This window comes from Podarcis muralis, chromosome 14, assembly GCF_964188315.1.
Source record: "Podarcis muralis chromosome 14, rPodMur119.hap1.1, whole genome shotgun sequence".
In the NCBI taxonomy this organism is placed as follows: domain Eukaryota; kingdom Metazoa; phylum Chordata; class Lepidosauria; order Squamata; family Lacertidae; genus Podarcis; species Podarcis muralis.
In genome coordinates this window covers 14,160,778-14,183,319 of record NC_135668.1, presented here as the reverse complement: position 1 = coordinate 14,183,319, position 22,542 = coordinate 14,160,778, and the positions used below count along the sequence as shown (strand labels likewise).

Sequence of the window (22,542 nt, the reverse complement as noted above, 5' to 3'; positions counted from 1 at the left end):
TATGCTGTGCAGGGCCACCCAAAATGGGCAGGTCATAGTGGAGAGTTTTGACCAAACGTGATCCACCTGGAGCAGGAACCGGCAAGCCACTCCAGTATCCCCGCCAAGAAAGCTCCATGGAAGAGGACGAGATGGTTGGACAGTGTTCTCGAAGCTACAAACATGAGTCTGACCAAACTGCAGGAGGCAGTGGAAGACAGGAGTGCCTGGCGTGCTCTGGTCCACGGGGTCACGAAGAGTCGGACACGACTAAACGACCAAACAACAACATGTCAGGCATGGGCAAACTCGGCCCTCCAGATGTTTTGAGACTACAATTCCCATCACCCCTGACCACTGGTCCTGTTAACTAGGGATGATGGGAGTTGTAGTCCCAAAACATCTGGAGGGCCAAGTTTGCCTATGCCCGATGTATGTTCTCCCTCACCCTACCATAAAGAACCAACAATGGGGGTGGAGGGAAAGAATCCTCTTAACCACAACTCCTCTGTGCAGGACTTTATATTCTTTTCACTTTATGAATGGAAAATGGAGGATGAGAAAAATATGACACAACATATAAGCAAAACATATTACTATGAGTCCATAACAAAGTTGGACTTTGAGCTTAAATATGTCAGGCTCAAGGACATTCCTAGGGCTACTACACTGTACTTGTTTTCACTAAAGAAAAATCAGAGTTAATAACTATGCTTCTTTAGTTACTTGAATTGCTGTCAGACACATGAGAATAAATACTAATTGAATTACTAGACACAATGTCTCCACTGTTAACATGCACTTCTTTTTTTCTACCAGCAGTACAGAATAATTTATCTATTAGGCTTTATAATGCATCCTTTCATTTATAAACAAACTGCCGATTCGTATATAGTATACTATATTAGTATAGTATTCTTAATTCCTAGAGAGTCCCATATCTTTATTAACACTGCTTTGCATCTGATGCCGTACCACATTTTTCTGATTTTTTAAATTTTTTTATTTTTTTTATTTCCATGAAATAAAACATGAACTAGCTCCACACCACGTACTAACAGAAATGGTGAAAAGTTATCATGGTTTTCTGTGTAGAACTCCTTTTATTTGGCTGCAACATTTGACAGAATAAAGATAATTCAACACCGTTTGTTGCATTATTCTGCATTACATTGTCTTTCTAATGTTAAGTAATTACATTGTTTTTTATGGTCTTATTCTTAAAAAGGCTGATGTTATGAGCCAGCAAACCTCAGAAATACAACTTTTCCTAAAGATTTACACAATCTTTTTGGCCGCTAGCGAATCAGCACCCCTTCATTCAATCAGTCTGGTAAATAAAATAAAATATGTCAGGGGCCTTGCTTACTTTCTACCACAGACCTTATGTATTATGAAGAGCAGTGAAGGGCAAAAGAGCCTCGCCTCCCACACCCTCAATCAACTCCAGCTGAACCATGGTCTCTCCCAGACCATGACTTTAAGAACAGAAGTAGCTGAGAAGAGAAAGAGTTCACAGATTTATTTATTTATTTAACAATTTTATAAGTTGTGTGTCTTTGTTTCTCAATTTGAACCTTTTACATGTTTTTGTATGCACTGTGGCATTTTATGCATTGTGACCTGATGTTATTTTTATTGATAATATTTTAGTAATTATTTGTTTGTTTGTTGAGAGTCCATTTCTGTTTAATTGAATTATATGTTGGGCTAATCTTATTGTGTACTATTATATTCTAATGGATATATTATATTTGATAAAAATTGTTTATTTTAAAGTTATGTTTTTATTACAACTATTTTGTATTAGATCCCATGGTTCTAAGGTGTGTGATCTTGGCTATATCTTTTGTTCTTTCTTCAACTTGTAAAGCACCTTGTGTATTGTAATATAGAAAGGCAGTGTACAAATTAAAAATGGAAAAAAAGGAAACGTCTACACATTTAAACAATAGTACAGTGGTACCTCGCAAGACGAATGCCTCGCAAGACAAAAAACTCGCTAGACGAAAGGGTTTTTTGTTTTTTGAGCTGCTTCGCAAGATGATTTTCCCTATGGGCTTGCTTCGCAAGACGGGAACGTCTTGCAAGTTTGTTTCCTTTTTCTTAACACCGTTAATACAGTTGCAACTTGACTTCGAGGAGCAACTCATAGAACGCGGTGTGGTAGCCTTTTTTGAGGTTTTTAAAGACTTTGGTGATTTTTGAAACTTTTCCAAAACTTTCCCGAGACCGTGCTTCGCAAGATGAAAAAAATCGCAAGACGACAAAACTCGCGGAACGAATTAATTTCGTCTTGCGAGGCACCACTGTATCTGAGATATAGCAATTAAAAACTCTAACTTCCCAAAACCCAAGAGCCAAAAATCAACTTTGCAAACTGCTGGACACCTGAAAACTCTTACCATTCAAGAACTATTTTGATTAACATTACAGCAAAAACTTTTGAGACATTTTGGTTGGCCTAACAAAAGTAATGGGTGCGATCCAATTGTGGCAGACGTCTAGTACAATAGCCATTCCTCTGATGGGAACCACATTTTTAACACAGAGAAGCAGTCAAATCCATTGGGCAGCTTTGGGAAGCAGAACATACCGTTTTTGTGCTGTTCAGATTGTACTAACTGCCTGTGCAGCAAAAATATCCTGCACAACAATGACAACATTAAACTGAATCTCAACCATTGTCCTACTATAAATTTTGGAACTTTTCTTATGGGCCAGCATGGCTATCTTTACTTCTTTAGCATAAAAAGGTCATCGGCATTAATCCTGTTTATTTAATTCTAGACTTGACCAGCTGTAATTTACTCTCAAGTAAAATAATCCTCATTAGTGTCAGTTTTAGAAATACTACTACTCCTGCTTACTCTTGCTCACTGCTATGGCAACTGTAAAAATTCCTATGCCAAGTAGTGAATTCCCATCTCAAAGAATACAAATCCTCTTTCAAAGGCCTAAAGGGGTTTTAAAATCTTCCTGATTCACTGAATGAGCCATGACCAGCTTTAAAAACCTGAGTCATACCTTTGCTTCCTACTCACCTCTGAATCATTTTGTCTGACACAGGAATTAAAATGAATATGCATTTTTAAAGTAGGATATTCATTTTATTGAACTCTTGCTTATCTGAAACAAATAAGCTTCACACAAAGCTATATGTTCATTTGCTAAAGACACAAGGCAGCAGAAGTAACTCTGTTTGGGCAAATACCTTTTTAACTATCATTCTATATCACCTGTACCAAGACAGACTTATCATCCAGCTAAATGGACAGCAAAAGAAACTTCAAATATTTTGCACATTTCCCAGATTACCATACCATACCATACCATACCACATATCTTGGCAGGTGTCAAATTTGAAAGCAAGGGTCACTACATTTCTTTCTCATCTCCAGACAGCTTCAACCGTTGTCTGCTAAGCTCTTACATACAACAAACAGGAGAGTGGCTAAGGTGAAATCTAGACACATATAAAAAAAGTTGTGAAAATGCTTTTTTAAAAAACCTTTTGGAATCTATATTGAATTTGCCATAGTTCGCCATCACCATCTAGTATCACATTTGTAAAATGCACTTTTCAACACAACATTAGTCCTACTCAGAGAAGATCCACTGAAATTGATGAACGTGGCTAACTTCGGTTTATTCCAATAAGCTTACTCTCTATAGTACTTAGCTGCATGCAACCCATTGCTAGTGGGGAGCCCAAGAGGCTTGAGCCCCAAGAGCCCGGATCTCCTGCCCTTTATTAAGAAACATCTTAATTTTCCCAGCAGCACCATCCGCTCCGTAAGTGAAGTTGAGGGGGGGGGCTCTCAGCCCATACTTGTTAAGCCATGGGGGGGGTGAGGAAGTTGAGTGACTGTAGAGATGGCGAGGGCAGCACAGTGATGATGGTGAAGCTTACTGTGGGACCATGAAACTTAGTGAGCGATCATGGGTCAGGTAGTTTCACCCCTTGGGTTTTAACAAAGTTGACAAAATGAGCAGGGGGGGGGGGACATGAACACTGCCCTGAACTCATTTGAGTAATGGGCCAGATAAAAGAGCATCCAGCTGCCCTATATGGGAAATTTACCGTACATGTGTGATATAAAGATCATTCTCCTGATGTTTGTCACCACCATATGGAATTCAAAAAGTGAGGTGTGGATTTTTTAATTTATACATTACTCATCTCTCAGGCTTAAGTGTTATGTTCCCATCTCCGAAATGGTAGGATTTTTCTGGGAAGCTTTTTGCATGTTTGATTGCTCAGTTATATAATATGCACGTGTAACTTGTCTAACTTGCTTGAATTATCAACTCTGCACATAGGGCATTTTCCTGCTTTCCAGTTCTGTTGATCTGTAGTTGCTGCATATCAAGCGTGGATAACAGAGGACTTTAAGTACACACAATAGATAGCTTGGGCGAGAAAGGACTGTGTCAGAAAGAGTTAGAGTTACTTTTAATATGTACTTAAGCATCTGTTCTTGCAAACAGATGGGGGGGTACAATCCACATACAGCACACCGGGTCCAGAAAATCCTGCTAGTACCATACCTCAAAACTCTCAGAAAAACTGTTTTCTCCCTCTGAAAGTTTGCCTAAATTTGAATCCCACAAATTAGCATATTCAAATAGACACAAATTTGGGTGATGGGCCTGTGCCCTGAGGTTTTTTATTCCTGGCAATGCCTCGTTTAGAAAATATCATGGATAGGGAACTGACAGCCTGATATGGCCCATGGGGGTCTCCCATTCAAGCCTAAAGTCTCTCCTCCTTGTCCCGTGCCCCTGAGCTGTAATTAGCTCTGGAAAAGCTTCCTATGGGCTTTTCCAAGCCTGATTGCAATGAGTGAGTGGTTACAGTGAGAGAATGTGTGTCTACATTAGAGACAGAACGAAACAGTTGGTGCAAATGAATGAATATGTATGTATAGATATATGCATATGTATGTTTTTAAGTTCAGTTTTTGTGGGACATGCCTAGGAAGAGGAGAAATGGGGAGAGCGGTTGGCGGGGGCAAACACAGTGGTTCAGAGATATTAAAAGACAGCCAGCACAACCAGCAGATCCTTAAAACTCTCGCATAAAAACAAAGGAGGATAAAAACCGCTTAAAAACACTTAAAACTTTGATAAGGGTAAGCGAAAATACTTGGTAACTACCTTCGTCACCATATTGGATTCCTCCCAGTCCCACAGTGGTTCAGAGTAGGGGGAGGTGTGAGGTGGGGCAGGCCAAGTAAGGGGCACATGGCACAAGCAGTTGGTGACTGTGCTGTGTGCCAACCCCTCCTCCAACCTGGGGAATTGAGGTTGGTCTGTCAGCCAGCTCTCCTGTCTGTGGATGCTGCTGCTGAATACCCAGTTGGCTCAGAGTAAGACCTCGCTCATCCATGACTTGACTGTGGATGAGGAGGCAGATCTGACCTGTATTACTAAGACCTGACAATGACTTTCTCAAATTGAGTGTAATTCACACACACATATATATATTCATACAGTAGTACCTCAGGTTACATACGCTTCAGGTTACAGACTCCACTAGCCCAGAAATAGTGCTTCAGGTTAAGAACTTTGCTTCAGGATGAGAACAGAAATAATGCTCCAACAGTGCGGCAGCAGCAGGAGGCCCCATTGGTTAAAGTGGTGCTTCAGGATAAGAACAGTTTCAGGTTAAGTACGGACCTCCGGAACGAATTAAGTACTTAACCTGAGGTACCACTGTATATCAATAGATAGCTAGAGATATAGATATCCTGTTCTGCTGCCACAACCAATACAAAATGTCTATGATATTTTTATTCTGGAATTGTTTTTATTGTTAGTTTCACAGTGCCAGGATAAAAATAGGCAATGAAGATGATAAAATACCATGAAACTCTACCCTTAGGCTACAAGGTAGGTTGAAAAGTATGTGATATTTTTCCTAGTAAATTACCAGCCAAACTAAAATAGCTTCGCTAACTGCATTGGCTGTTTTGAAAGTCCTCCAAAGTGTTTTTAAAAGATGTTTTCACATTAGCACACATTTGTAATTATTGTCTCTCTGTGGTCACACCCACCCACATATATATCATGTTATATAGTACTGTATAATATACAGTGTGCATATTATACAATTTTCAGGCTTATTCTTTGCGCATTTACTCAGAAGAAAACTGCATGAAATTCAACAGGACTTACTCCCAGATAAACATGCTTAGGATTATAGTCTAGTAGTACATTATGAAGCATGTTTACTTTGAAGTCAATTACTACAAAACTGCACATTTCCCAATATAAACATGTTAGATAAGAAAAGTACTCTCTTGGTTGGAATAGTACAAAATGTGAACTAAACATGAATTCAGCCACCTACTGGACAATCATCATGTGTCAGTTTCTTGAAGTAGAAAAGCACAGCTGACTTTCCAAGAGGATATGTGAAGACTTTATGGACTGCTATTTAGATTCCACACACACACCCCAAACTTGGGAAGATGTCATTACAAAAAAAGTGGGGTAAACACAGGTGATTAAAGCTAAAAGGGGTGAAGTTACTAGGCAAGAATAAACTTCTGAGCAGCAATATGATAAGATTAGCATAGGACAATAGAGACAACAGACCTTTAACTTTAGGCGCTGGTGGGAATATTGGGAATGTTGAGGGTCTGTCATGGGTGCCACCCGGGCTTCCCACACCACTGTGTAAACCTGGATAGTGGACCGTCAGCCTGATCTAGCAGGGCTCTTCAAAAACCCCAATGATTTCAACTGAGATGTCATTAGTTTGCACTTGAGGAAATGCAAATTGTGAGCTCACTAGAAAGATTCACTAGGAAAAGAAAGTTGGGAAATTACTTCCAGAACTGATGTGGAATGAAAAATAAATCCCAGCAGATGCTTTTTAGAAATGAGAGGGAAGAGTGCTGCAAACAATGAAGCAAGAGCAAAGGCTACAATACTCAAATATGAAATTTTCCATGCTAGGACAGGAGCTTAGTAATAGTCACTTAAAGGAAATACACGAGATTACACCAAAGACTGGTTTCACAAGTGAACACAAAGTCATGACCAATTTAAAGGGACCATATAATATAATGTTTGCTTGGGGGTGGGATAGGCAGGAACATTCCATTGTGAATTGGCAGGACATACAGAATAATTAAATGCAGGAGAACATGGCCTATTCAATATAGGCCCAAGTAGAGATACTAAAGTTGTGACAGAAACAGAGCCACCCACACTCAAACTCTGGGCTACAGGTTACTTACAAAAGTGTAAGATTAGATAAATCAAGTATAAGCCAAACCCTATTCTGCAGTATTTCACAACTACAGTGGTGCCTCGCAAGACGAAAAGAATCCGTTCCGCGATTCTCTTCGTCTAGCGGTTTTTTCGTCTTGCGAAGCAACCCTATTAGCGGCTTAGCGGATTAGCGCTATTAGCGGTTTAGCGGCTATTAAAGGCTTAGCGGCTTAGCTGCTAAAAGGCTATTAGCGGCTTAGCAGCTTAGAAAAAGGGGCGGGGGGAGCGAAAAAAATATCGCAAGGCTAGCAAGACGTTTCGTCTTGCAAAGCAAGCCCATAGGGAAATTCATCTTGCGAAGCAACTCAAAAACGGAAAACCCTTTCGTCTAGCGGGTTTTCCGTCTTGCGAGGCATTCGTCTTGCGGGGCACCACTGTACTAGCCCCTAAAAAAGCCAAGAGGGGATGCACAAACCTTCCTGACACATTATAGCACCATGTACAGTGGTACCTCATGTTACAGACGCTTCAGGTTACAGACTCCGCTAACCCAGAAATAGTACCTCGGGTTAAGAACTTTGCTTCAGGATGAGAACAGAAATCGTGGTCTGGCGGTGTGGCGGCAGCAGGAGGCCCCATTAGCTAAAGTGGTGCTTCAGGTTAAGAAAAGTTCCAGGTTATGAACGGACCTCTGGAACGAATTAAGTATTTAACCCGAGGTACTACTGTAATGGTGCAGGGCTTTGTTCCAGGCTAAAATCAGATTATTAACTAAATTATTTTATTAACAACAGAAATATAGCACAGGATTAGATGCCAAAGGCAAACACCAAAAACAAATGCAAAGTAAACTAAATAGTTCACAAAAGCACTTTTTAAAGCCAAAGTACAAAGCTTGGATAAAGGAGTATGCATGGTCACTTCAAATAGGACTCCTCAGCAAAAGTCAACTGGCTTGCAAAATTGCTATCGGGCACTTGGCCTGTTGGCAGACCAACTCTGTCTTACAAAGACGTCTGCAAACGTAGGAGTAAAACCAGACACCTTCATCTGACCCACCTGCAATTAAATCTCTCTCCCTTATCAGTCTCTACAGCCACAGCAGGTGCTGTAACTGTCCAACAGTTTGACTTTACCCCTAAAGGTGAACTCTTCCATTGTCTCCTGTGACAGACAGGTGCCAGCAGCAACAATTACCGTATTTTTCTGTGTATAAGACACCCCTTATTTTTTTTAACCCAAAATTAAGAAATTAAGTTGTTTAGCTCACCTGCCTGCTTGCTACTGCCGATCACTTGCCACAGCCACTGCTGATCACACACCTTGACACAGCTTCCAATTGTCTGCCCGCTTGCCACCACCAACAGCCCACCCACCCACTTGCCACAGCCTGCCTCATCACAGCCACCAATTGCCAGCAGGCCTTGCCACAGCCACCAATCACCCACCCAATCACTGCTGCCAATTAATCGGACGTCCCGTCCCCGCCCCCCCTGCATTCACTATCCGTGTATAAGTCGACACCCAATTTTTACCTAATTTTTTTTAGCAAAAAGCATGAACTCAAGAAAAAAAGTCCAGAAGCTCCCTATGACAGGATAATGCTAGTGTGATGGATGGACTGTTTGTTTTGTACAATATATCAACATATAGAAGAGGTAAAACAGTAATCAACATTAAAATGATATCTTAAAAGGTAAAAGTAAAGGTACCCCTGCCCGTACGGGCCAGTCTTGACAGACTCTGGGGTTGTGCGCCTCTCAGTCCAGAGGCCGGGGGCCAGTGCTGTCCGCAGACACTTCCGGGTCACGTGGCCAGCGTGACATCGCTGCTCTGGCGAGCCAGAGCCGCACATGGAAACGCTGTTTACCTTCCCGCTAGTAAGCGGTCCCTATTTATCTACTTGCACCCGGGGGTGCTTTCGAACTGCTAGGTTGGCAGGCACTGGGACCGAGCAACGGGAGCGCACCCTGCAACGGGGATTCGAACCATTGACCTTTCGATCGGCAAGCCCTAGGTGCTGAGGCTTTTACCCACAGCGCCACCTGCGTCCCCCACAGCGCCACCCGCGTCCTATCCTATTCATTCATAATGATATCCTATTCATTCATAAATCAAGTAATTTACCATGAAGTTAAATATTATTAGAGTTACCTACAACAGGTATGTAGATCATCATGAAAAAAGGAAAGCATGAACAAAGCAAGATAGATCAGAGCATCCGGCATAACTGATACCGGCATGTCTTCATGACGGAGCTCACCCACATCCTCTAGAATTTGCATACATTCTAGGCACAACACATTATTCCTTAAAAGAGAGCAATTTGTGTGACTCAAAGAAAAGAAACACATATACTTATTTTAGTCAAAATTTAATGCTTGAAGAAATAAGTTAGAAACTGCTATTATGGGGCACTTTTAAGTGAAAAGCTAATGACACAAAGCACTGACAGACAATAATAGAGTAGGCAACAGTCCAGTAGTATTTCTGTTATAAATTGCTCAACTGCATGGAAGATGGAATGCAGCCAAAAATATGTATGATTTTTGTATTATTTATAAAAAGTATTTATGAATTATGATAAAACGAAACCTAATATTAAACTTTGGGTTAAAAATTACTCTGGGTTAAACTTTTGTTGGGTATGAAAGTTGTTGCAGGAAGTGCCTAGGTCAAATTCTTTGGGCATAACCTTACCTAGTTAAGGTGTGGTGCTGAGTGAATTACAGAAACCTTCCGAGTAAGTTCTGAGAAACAGTGGAGTGAACTTGATAACCCAGCTTGAAAAGAAAGGAATAAATAATTACGGTAGTTCATCTCCTTTTAAGGGCAAGTTCTAAGACTTCTGACAATCTTGGAAAAGATTTTATATATATATAAATTTCTGAAGAATTTGGTCATTTGTGCAATTATAAATAGGTAACACAGTTGAAGCAGTTTATGCGGGAAACAAATAGTGTGAATTTTCACTAGTACAGACACATCCTGGCACAGGGGGAAATTAGGGAGGGTGGAAGGGGGGTTGGCTTCCTAAAGCATGCTTATAGAAGAGAAGACTCCCTGGAAAAGACCCTGATGCTGGGAAAGATGGAGGGCACAAGGAGAAGGGGACGACAGAGGACGAGATGGTTGGACAGTGTTCTCGAAGCTACCAACATGAGTCTGACCAAACTGCGGGAGGCAGTGGAAGACAGGAGTGCCTGGCGTGCTCTGGTCCATGCGGTCACAGAGTCGGACACGACTAAACGACTAAACAACAACAACAAGCCTATGAAAAAATAAACTAGAAATGCTGCACTTCTTGCCCCCAACACTGTGATATACAAGTATGGGGGAGGGAGAAGTATGGAACGAGGGAGAAGACAGTGCACAGTAGCTCAGCAATTGTAAAGGAAGGAGGAGAGCAACAAATATTAGTTTCTACTCACATCATTCAAAACATTTTGCTGGGGCCAATTCTTTTTCCTGGTATACAGCTATCCATGAGCACGTAGTGTTCTTTGTTTTGTAATGCAGAGCATTTCAACATTTCAACATTCAGTACCCCACCCAATGCACAACACACTAGTAAGTGATACAATTCAGGAACCGTTTGCCATTTCTACATTTGAATCTGTTTGGTTATTCTAAAGTGGATTGTTACGCTCTGCAGTTAAGCTCTTAGTGAATTTACTAAGGTGACATAGCTCAATTTTTATAGCTTGATTCCCCACACCCCACAAAGAGGGCTAAGTAAAAGGACTTTAGGAAACCTGCAGAGACTTGTTTTCAGAATTAGAAAGCAGTTTCAAATCCCAACAGTGACTGACAAAACTGTTCAAATGCAATACTAAAGTTTAATTGTTCTAGACTAGAAATATGCAACAGGTTTCTTAAACTGTGCTACCCACAACTTTACTTCTAACCTAACATCTACTCCTTAGCTCAAGCCTCTTTCAAGAAGAAGTTGTTAAGTGATGACTGTTACTTAATCTGCAATGAGTCAATTTCACTGCCTGCTTTCATTATTAAATCTCTTCATCAGGCCAAATGTTAGTTCCATTAAGCCAAAGCAAAATGCATATGCTATAGCCAAAGTAGTTAGAAATGACTCCCCCCCCCCAAAAAAAAAAAACCACCACGCAGATATAGCTTGGTAGATCAAATACAGACAGCAAGTATGATCTAATGGACAGAATAACACATGCAGACCAGGAGATAGGCTCTAATCTCTGTCGAATCAAAACCACCGAAGGGTGACTGTGAACATAGCACCATCTCACTGCCCCTATCTGAGGGACAAAGGAAATAATACTGCCCTACCCACAGAACTGTTGTTTGGAAGGAAAAGTTTGCAAAACACTCTGCACTTCACACCAGCCAATCAATACTACTCACTCTCAGTTTCACATAAACAAAATATTTAAACTTCTTTAACTCTTGCCACTGCATACAACTGCTCTTGAAAAAGAATTCTGATTAACATTCAACATCTCCCTGATGAAAAGAAGGTATCTACATTGGTCCATGGAGGGGGGGGGTGAGGATCAAAGGGAGTGAAAAATACCAGTTTTATTAAGATCAAACAAAGTTTTCAGTGTTATATAGGAGAATTTGAGTTGGAAGGGGCCCTAAAGACCATCTGGTGGTCAATAAAGGATCTACAATGCAGTATACAATTACAGCATCCCTAAGAGACAGTGTTCAAAATTCCTCAGGCGTCAGGAGCATTTTGCAACTGGGATGGGTCCAATTTCAACCACGTGGAAAACTCTGGATGCCAGGTTGGCAAGCGATATCTCCATCTGGATGGCTCCTCCAGCTTTCTTAAGCAGGTAAGCAGGAGAGCTCATTTACTGCATTGATGCCCCACCTTTTTCTCCAAAGAGAACATGGTTCTCCCCCCCCCTTCAAGTAATTCCTACAACAACCATGTGAGGTAAGTTAAGAGGCTGTGACTGGCCCAAAGTCACCCAGTGAGCAGTGATTGAAACTGGGATAGAAAAGCTAGGAGCCAAACCTGGGTTGTGGGCACCAAAACAGAATGTTTAGTTGCCTCTGGGGAGCGTCAGCAACACTTTTTATTTATTATTTTGAGAAGCATGAATTAGTAGGCAATTCACATAAGTGACACATTTTTGGCAGAAAGTGTTAATACATGTTTAATTTGGTGTTTACAATAAAAATATATTAATGTATTACAAACCACTTTTGAGATTTTTTTCTGTAAAATTTAAAGTGCTATAGAAATGAAACCAACAATAACAACAACATATCATCACTGGGGGTGTGTGGCACCTAGATATTCTGTTATGGCAACTGTAACCTAGGTTTAAGGTGCCATTTGGCTATTAGCTCATACAGTACAGTGGTACCTTGGGGTACATACGCTTCAGGTTACATATGCTTCAGGTTATAGACTCCGCTGTGGGACGCGGGTGGCGCTGTGGGTTAAAGCCTCAGCGCCTAGGACTTGCCGATCGAAAGGTTGGCGGTTCGAATCCCCGCGGTGGGGTGCGCTCCCGTCGTTCGGTCCCAGCGCCTGCCAACCTAGCAGTTCGAAAGCACCTTTGGGTGCAAGTAGATAAATAGGGACCGCTTACCAGCGGGAAGGTAAACGGCGTTCCGTGTGCTGCGCTGGCTCGCCAGATTCAGCTTGTCACGCTGGCCACGTGACCCGGAAGTGTCTTCAGACAGTGCTGGCCCCCTGCCTCTTGAGTGAGATGGGCGCACAACCCCAGAGTCTGTCAAGACTGGCCCGTATGGGCAGGGGTACCTTTACCTTTACCTTATAGACTCTGCTAACCCAGAAATAGTACCTCAGATTAATAACTTTGCTTCAGCATGAGAACAGAAATCGTGCTCTGGCAGTGCGGCAGCAGCAGGAGGCCCCATTACCTAAAGTGGTGCTTCAGGTTAAGAACAGTTTCAGGTTAAGAATGGACCTCCGGAACGAATTAAATACTTAACCCAAGGTACCACTGTATATCTGACTTCCTAACACTGATGAAAGATGGCCATTCAACCTCTGCTACTGCCCTCCGAAAAAGGAGAACCCACCACCTCCCAAGCCAGAAATATCCACTGTCAAATAGCTCTTCTTATCATTTGGAAGCTTCCATGTTTAACTGAAATCTTCCTTGTAATTTCAACCTACTAGTTCTAGTCCTGACCTATAGAACAGAGTTCTTCAACCTTATGTCCCTATTTGTTGTTCAACTACAACTCCCACTATCCACAACCAACTTAAGACAAATATAAGGGATAATGAGAGTTGGTCCAACAATATATGGGACCCAGTAATTTAGAAGGCTGCTTGAGCAACACAGACCAAGCCAGCTTCAACTTCTGAATGTCAACCCTTCAGACAACCCTCTCTCCTCCAGGCTAAGCATACCCAACTCTTTCAACAGTTGCTCATAGGACTTGGTTTCCAGACCCTTCAGTATCCAGGTCATCCTCCTCTTGACACATTCTGATTTGTCAATGTCATTCTTAAAAGATGGCTCCCAGAAGCAGACATAGACTTCAGATGCAGCTTGACCAGCACATAAAATGGTAAAAGTTGAAAATATTACTTCTTGTGATCTGGACACAATGCTTCTAATAATGTAACCTAAACCACAGAGCCTAGGGCTTGCCGATCAGTTGGTCGGCGGTTCGAATCCCCGCAACAGGGTGAGCTCCCGTTGCTCGGTCCCAGCTCCTGCCAACCTAGCAGTTCAAAGGCACATCAAAGTGCAAGTAGATAAATAGGTACCGTTCTGGCGGGAAGGTAAACGGCGTTTCCGTGCGCTGCTCTGGTTTGCCAGAAGCAGCTTAGTCATGCTGCCCATATGTCCAGGAAGCTGTCTGCAGACAAACGCCGGCTCCCTCGGCCAATAAAGCGAGATGAGCGCTGCAACCCCAGAGTCATTCACGACTGGACTTAACAGTCAAGGGTCCCTTTACCCTTTACCTTTAAGACTGCATTAGCTCTTTTTGGAGTCATATCACTCTACTGGCTAATTGGTTAGTTTGTGATCAGCTAAGAGACCTAGATCCTATTCACATGTACTGTTATGAAGCAGGCCTCTCTCATCCTGTACTTTTCCCTTTAATTAACTTATTGATTGATTTGGTACTCAAATGCAATATTTAACATTTATTCCTGTTGAATTTAATCATGACGGTTTTTGGCCCTGTGTTTCAGTATGTCAAAATCTAGATTCTGTTTTCAATAGTGTTAGCCATCGCTCCCAAAGTCATGTCATCTGAAAATTTGATAAGAAACATTTGAACTGCATAAAGCTCTTCTTCAGGTTGTATCTATTGTCATGGGAAAAAGAAAAAACACCCTCTTTGAATTCTATAGTTTTACATATGAGGGCATAATAGTAATTTGTTCCCTAGCAGGTCTTAAAAGGTAAAGGTAAAGGTAAAGGGACCCCTAACCAATTAGGTCCAGTCATGACCGACTCTGGGGTTGCAGCGCTCATTTCGCATTATTGGCCGAGGGAGCCAGCATACAGTTTCTGGGTCATGTGGCCAGCCTGACTAAGCCGCTTCTGGCAAACTAGAGCAGTGCACGGAAACACCTATACGACCCCAGATGAACAACAATGCATGACGTATTACACAGTGTCATGATTTATTTAACAAAAATAAAACCAAAATGGGGAAGCCATGGTTGAAAAACTAAGTACACCCCCTTACTGCTTCCATAAGAATTAAGTGGCTAAGTAGCAGACAGTTACAGCTAATCAAATGCCCTTGCTTAATTGATCATCAGCAAGTGTGCCCACCTCTATAAAAGCTGAAATTTTAGCAGTTTGCTGGTCTGGAGCTTTCAGGTATGTTTTAACACAATGCCAAGGAGGAAAGACAGCAGCAATGCTCTTAGATAAGCAAGTGTTGCTACCCATGAAACCATGGGAAGGGTTATAAGGTAATCTCCAACCAATTTAAAGTTCATCATTCTACAGTGAGGAAGATTATTCAAAATGGAAAGCATTCAAGACAGTTGCCAATCTTCCCAGGAGTGGACATCCCAACAAATTCACCCCAAGGTCAGACCGTGCAATGTTCAGAGAAACTGCAAGAAACCCAAGAGTTACATCTCAGTTAGGATGTGGAATGTTAAAGTTCATGACAGTACAATTAGAAAAAGATGGAACAAGTGTAGTTTGTTTGGAAGGGTTGCCAGGAGAAAGCCTCTTCTCTCTAAAAAGAACATGGCAGCATGACTTAGGTTTGCAAAACTGCATCTGAACAAACCACAATACTTCTGGAACAATGTCCTTTGAACAGACAAGACGAAAGTGGAGATGCTGGCCATAATGCACATCGCCATGTTTGGTGAAAACCAAATACGGCTTATCAGCACAAACAAACACCTCATACCAACTGTTAAGCATGATTGTGATTATTTGGACTTGTTTTGCAGCCACAGGACCTAGGAACCTTTCAGTCACTGGGTCGACAATTAACTCTTCCGTATACCAAAGTATTCTAGGGGCAAATGTGGGGCCATCCACCTGACAGCTAAAGCTTGGCTGAAATTGGATTATGCAACAGGACAATGATCCCAAGCACACCAGCAAATCTATGACAGAGTTGCTAAAAAAGAAAATAATCAAGGTGTTGCAATGGCCTAGTCAAAGTCCAAACCTCGACCCAATTGAAATGCTGTGGTGGGACCTTAAGAGAGCTGTGCATAAACAGCCAGCAAACTTCAACAAACTGAAGCAACTCTATAAAGAAGAGTGGGCCACAATTCCTCCACAGCTATGTGAGAGAACTGAAAATCATACGGAAAACGATTACTTCAAGTTATTGCTGCTAAAGGTGGTTCTACAAGCTACTGAATCACAAGGTGTAGTTGCTTTTTCACACATGCCTTCTCCATTTCAGCTTTATTTCTGTTAAATAAATCATGACACGGTGTCATATGTCAGGTTGTATTTACCTAATTTTAAGACCTGCTAAGGAACAGGTGATTGTTATTATGTTCTCATATGTAAAATCACAGAATTCAAAGAATTTCTTTTTCCCATGACTGCATTTAGGAGGGCCCCGTCAGGTGCTGTCTCTCTCTCTCTCTCTTTTGCATTGTCCCCAATACTATTAAGGAAACAGGGGAACATGTTATTTGCCAAGTGTAGCAACTTATAAACAAACTGCAAAAAAAGAAGTGGCTTCAGTCCAATTCCCACTTACAAGTTAAACACTTGTAATCACACTGAAGAAACGTGCATGCTCTTAAGATAGTCGTGGACTGCTTACTATGGGTTTTGTGGCTCCCTGGATTGACATCTACTCAGTGCAAACACAACCCATTCATGCAATACAAACTTAATAGAAACATAGATATTTTATGCAAACTGCAATCATCAAGTCTGCTGATACCTTTTAAAACAAACAAAGAAACTACAGTATCAGCTTAGATATAACTTAAAAGTGTAACTACTCCAAGGAACACCATTTGGTTTGTTTTAAACCAAACAACCATTTATGTTTGTTTTAGGAATCTGCACTTTTCCCATAACTTATTTCTTTCCACAACATGAAATAGGCCTAGCAGAGTGCAGTACATCTGATGTAAACTAGGAAGAGCTGAAATGAGTTACAGTTAAAGCTGTCTGCTGCACAGTCTTTTATCAGACTGTACCAGCAGCAACTGTCTACACAGAGCACAAACAGGTTATTTTTTAAAAAAATTCTAATAACATGAGAACAGAGAACAAAAAATCAACTACAGGCAGTGACTGATTTGCACGGGGGTTACATTCCAGACCCCCACGTATCTCGGGGGGGACCCCCATAAGGCCGCCCCGACCCATTTTGGGGTCACTTCCAGATTTGGCGCAATGTGTGTGCATGCAGTTGCGCACATGTTGAATGCACTTAAAACAGCTGCTGCCTATACTAGAGACTGTAAAACTCTAAAAATAGAACAGTAACTTTGTAACTGTTTTGAGAATCAGAACAAGATACGCATCAAAAACTTAAAATAGTATTATGTAACAGTTGTACTGACTTTGACAGATAGTTGACACAATACAAGTAACTAATCTTAGAATCTGCACAGTAAAAACCAAGATTTGTTTTTCTGAAATTCTTAAACTCACCCAAGAAATTCAATTTCCACAGATAAATAAATAAATGTAAATAAAATGTAACATTTTAAAGTCACCTCAAACAATATTTTCAATTTGCCAGTTTTATTGCTGAAGTACCTAATTAAAATTAAACAATCCACTACCTACTACAGGTCACATATGACTGCAGCAGACATCTATAAGAATATGATTTCTAGTGCTAGGATTGTTGTTTTCTTGAGCTACTGGCAATAGAAAGACATAATTAATATTTACATAGCTTAAAGGTACGTTTTGTATCACATGTCTTAGCATACATTTAAATAAACTCACCTAAATAGAATGAAAACAGTTTTCAAAATGCTTCTTGATTATCATAGAATCATAGAATTGTTGAAAGGGATCACAGGGATCATCTAGTCCAATCACCTGTAATGCAGGAATCTTTTTGTCCAACATGGGGCTCAATCCCACGACCCTGAGATTAAGAGTCTCATTCTTTACCAACTGAGCTATCCAAGTTAACACATGATCATTTAACATAACCAGAAATCTGAATTAAGGAGAGTAATAATTTGCAACTCCTATTTGCATGGTCACCTAATCTGGAGCAACCTCCCCTCCTTAAAATTATTCATTTATTCCAGGCTGCAGTGCAATCGCCATGATTTGGGAGTAAGGCCTATTGAATTAAGTTTCCCATAAACATGTACAGTATAAACATTTACACTCAAGGGGTAAATCAGAGACTGAAGAGAGTAAACCACCCCATCAAGGACTCTTCATTTCATTTCATTTCTCTTTCCTTTTAGGGTTAGTGATCATGAAAGCAACAGACGGATTGTTTTTTTCTAGTGGGGGAGTGATAGCTTCAGAGAGAAGCACAATGACCTATGAATGACCTGACAGAAAGGTTACACGGCTGAAATGCCCTTTCTGCTGACAATCCTGAGGCAGTCCAACTACCTCTAAACCTTAACTGTGTAAACAAGTCCTAGGAGCGTATAAAAAGAGGCCTGAACTTACCAAGGAGTGAACGAAACCTCCAAATTTCCTTTCAAGCTCAACTGAGAATAGGTATTTACAAAATATTGCTAGTAATTGCTTAAATGTTTTGCTTAAAGCATGAAGCATTATATTCACAGCCAATCTGCTTGGACAGAAACACCACTTCAGCATAAGCTTGGAGCTGTTGTCACAGATATCCAATTCAAATTTTTATTATGGTCATAGACCAGCATAAGATAAAAGCACCTCCATACATAAACAAAACATACTAGATAGGCAATAGGGCAGCACGTACTCATACTCTCAGTTACAGTAGACCAGCATAACATAAAAACATGTAAAACATGTAAAACATGTAAATCAAACCTTCAGTTTTAGACCTGCTGTCTGACGTATGTCAATCATAGCAGCACAATATCTGGCAACTGAATATGTTATATCAGGATTTATGTCTTGGAAGCAGTATGGAGATATGGAATTGTCCTATGTGTCCTGGAAATTTGTGTATTATCAGCAGGAAAAAACCTAGCACGTATGTTTGTGTTATACTGGATAAAAACATGTTCAATTGTTTCTATGTGCTCAGAGCTGCAGGGGCATTTTCTCACCTCATAAGGCGTCTTCCTAAAATGGCCTTCCTGGATGGCTGAAGGGAGAGCCTGGCCATGAGCCAGAGTGAACGCTCTTCACTGTTTTGGTATTTCAAATTAGTTAAATATGCCACTGAGGTGGTGAGATACCTACTGGTTTCACTAATGATGAAATCTGGGGATCTGGCTAGATCTGACTGATGTTCAATCTCAACCACACGCTGTTTAATGGGGTTTTTTGGCCTGTTCAAAGCCCATGCCTAGTAAAAGCTGTGGGGTAAGACCTAGAGCTAGCATTTTGTCTACCGCTGCTCGTTTCCATGTTGTTTGAAAGCCATCCTTTAATGTTAGGGAAGCAAGGCTACATGAGCAAAAGGATAGTCTAAGCCAGAAGTTGTGTGGCCATTCACACCCTAGCCTCTGCTCTTACAAAACTTGTTTCAAGACATAGCGTAGCATTTGAAACGTATTTTGGCACTTGAAGAGCTGATCTTGGGAACTTAAGATTGTACCAGTTCCAGTGATGTGAGATAAGTGAAGGGGCCTAGTTAGGCACCCTACAAAAGCTGCATGATCAATTTTTATGAATCTCCAAGAGCTGTCCAGTATCCACAGATGCTATTCAAGACTATTCCAAATGTGCAATTTTGTGGTGCATTAAGATTTGCAAGAAATCCCAGTTTGAGCTGTGATGTACAACTAGGTGTGTGTTCGAATCTGGGTGGCCTTGTTTTTCAAAATGTGCCTGCCCCCCCCCCCGAACTGTTGTGGATATAGCCATCACAGGTGCCAGGAGAAGGGGATGCCAAAGAATCCACCCAACTCCCACACTCCCACTTTATGCACACCTGCTGAAGCCTAGCTGCAGATATGTGAAAGGGAGCGGAAGTGGCAGAAGAGATGTTTTTAATGAATCTCTGTACATGGTAGGAAGTTGTGGGGGTAAGAGGATCAGTATGTCACTGCTGTCTGGAGTAATATGGAAGCTAGGGAGATAGAGAACACTTCGTTGAGGAAATAATGCGTATCATGTCTACAGGTTTGTCTTCTGCAGAACTAAGAGTGTGTCTACGGGCAGCTGTAAGATGCTGCTTATCATTTTCACCATCATTTATGTCAGGGGTGGGGAACCTTCAGATTTTGGCAACGCTGGCTACTGTTAATGGGTGTTGGGGTCCAACAGTATCTCATTCCACACCCCTGCTTTATATGGTACCTTAACTCGTTATCTTGAGATATCAAAGAGCATTACATGCAAACAGCAAAGGTGGTCTATTGTCTGCAAGGGGGGAGGGGCTGCAGTACACAATATTTAAGAAGTCCTGCCCAGTGGCCTCCTTTCCCCCTCCCCATATCAAATTAGCTACCTTACATGCTAGAGGCATCTGAATGGGTAGACTGTGGGATTGGCAGGCATAGTGATGGTGAAGTGAGATAAAGCTTATCTGCTTTGCATAGTTTTGTGATAGTATCTATGGGGATTACAAAAAAGGCTGCATGCTAGCCTCTTTCTGATTTACATATTAGGACACCATAGGAGTCACATCCTATGGAAATACTGTAGTAAGGTGTCACTTCCAGGAACTGCTTAACTAAAAAACAAACGAAAACCCCAGGAGTAACAATAGCCTGGATGTTGCAAGGATTTATGTTAGGGGGGGTAGGATATCTACCTGTCAACACCCTCTGTCTAGCTCTGTCTAGCATATTCAGAATGAAATGTCTGAGCAAGAGCTGTTTTAAATTACTTTCTTTTGACCCTAAGTGCTCAGAAAAATCTGTTAAAATCTTTCTACAATTTATACTTTTAGTCAAATATTTTTATTTATTTACTTGACAGCTGCCCCTCCTGCCCACGCCCATGAGCCTGGGGCTCAATATGCTATGCAGATCTTCTTCATGTGGGAAGCGTTCAGTTTGAAAATCAAATGTTTTTTTAAGAGGGGAGGGACTTGTTAACATAAGAGACTCTCTGTCAGGTCAGACCAAAGGTCCTTCTTGTCCAGCATCTCGTTTCAAGCAGCAAGCCAAAGAAGCCTAACTCTCTTGCCCTTGCCTCACAGTAACCGACTTTTTTAAAACACATTTTAACTGCACAACAACCCTGTGAGGTAGGTTTGGCTGAGAGTGGTTAGTAACTGACATTTAATTGCATTCTGCCTCTGAACCCATCCAAGGCTATCATGACCAACCTATCCTTTTGCACTACGGGGGGGGGGGGGGAGGAAAGAGGAATCCCCAGCCTTGTTACCTTTTGTTATGCCCCTTTACTACTGTTTTCTGAAGCCTTGGGGTGCCTGAGATTGTGGTAGCATCGGGGAGGCATTTGTGGATTTCCTTAAGGGCCCTAATTGCCTTCCACTCATACACTCTGACACCATCCAGCCAATGAAAATAATATTCTAAACTACAATTCCCATCATTGCGGTAGGATCAGGGAGGCGTTTGAGGATTTCCTTAAGGGCCCTAAAGTGCTTTCCATTCACACCCTTTGGCACCATCCAGCCAACGAAAATAATATTCTAAACTACAATTCCCACCATCACCTCGACCACTAGCCATGGAGGCAGGGGCTGACGTCCAAGAACATCTGGAGAGCACCACGTTGGGGCTACTACCCCTGCTTTCTTCTGCATGCTCCTCGGGGCTACCGTTACTCATGTTAAAAGTGCCGTGAGAGCCATGGATCTCCATAAAAGATCGCCCGCTTTCTAACAGGAGGAACGTGGCGCAGGGGCCCAGAAGCCTTTTGCCCCCCCCCCCAAGCCACCTGCTTGCGCGGCGACCCCCATTTCGCTCCTTCCAAGGGCTCCCGGCAGATTTAGTGGAGCCACCAAGGGGCAGGTTCCGGGGCTAAGCCCGACTCCCAGCGACGAGCCGCCTCGCGTGGCCGGGAAGGGCGGCTATGGCGCCCTCCTCGGGGGAAACTCTCCTCAGCTCCAGGCAAGAGAGAGAGAGAGAGAGAGAGAGAGAGAGAGAGAGAGAGACCCAGCCCCCCCCCCCTGCGACCCCCATTTCGCTCCCCTTTCTTCTCCCCCACCCTCACCATTCTCCTCAGGGTCGGGCAACGGGGTCTCGGCGCCGGCGGCTCTGGCTCTCCTCACGCCGGGCGGCGTCGGCTCCTGCTCCTGCTCGTGGTTCGGCTTCGGCGGTGGCGGGGCCTGTCTCCATCTATCGGCGCTGAGCTCGGCGGCGGCTGCTGCGCGGGGCCGGGCGGGAAGAAGAAGAAGAAGAAGGAGGAGAGAAGGCCGCCGCGCGAGGTGGGCGCTCCGAACTGGGCCCGCGGGGAGTCGCGCCTGAGGGGGCGGCCGGAGCAGCGGCGAAGGCTCGGGGTAGGAGGCTCCGGCTGGGGATCCAGAGCGGAGGGCGGCGGCGGCGGCGGCGAAGGCAGCAACAGCAGCGGCGGCGGCAGCGGCAGGAGCGGCCTGGCGGCTCTTTCTCATAATTGTGCGACTGGCCCGGCTCGAGCGCAGCGGCGTGGTCGCGTCAGCTCGCGCAGCCCCGCCCGGCCTTTCTCCCGCCTTTTCCTGGCTCGGCCTGCGTTTCCCTCACGAGCTGCGCGTCGGTCGCGCTCGCCTCAGAGGGAGCAGGAGGGGTCGGGCGCTGAGGGGAGTATTCTTGGCGGAGGGGTGTCAAAAGCGAAGCTAGAAGGGCCCTCCGTAGTAGTAGTAGTAGTACAG

At 42.7% G+C, this 22,542-nt stretch overlaps 1 protein-coding gene across 4 annotated transcripts in view; it reads right to left on the bottom strand.

Moving 5' to 3' along the window:
• Positions 1-22,048, bottom strand: part of TRPM7 (transient receptor potential cation channel subfamily M member 7) — a 77,788-nt gene extending 55,740 nt beyond the window's left edge. For all 4 annotated transcript variants that reach the window (XM_077918814.1, XM_028706817.2, XM_077918815.1 and 1 more), the window contains exon 1: positions 21,909-22,048. In XM_077918814.1, the coding sequence (XP_077774940.1) occupies positions 21,909-21,911 (3 nt within the window). In that variant the 5' untranslated portion in view covers positions 21,912-22,048. The remainder of the gene's footprint in view (positions 1-21,908) is intronic.
• Positions 22,049-22,542: the final 494 nt, after the last annotated feature.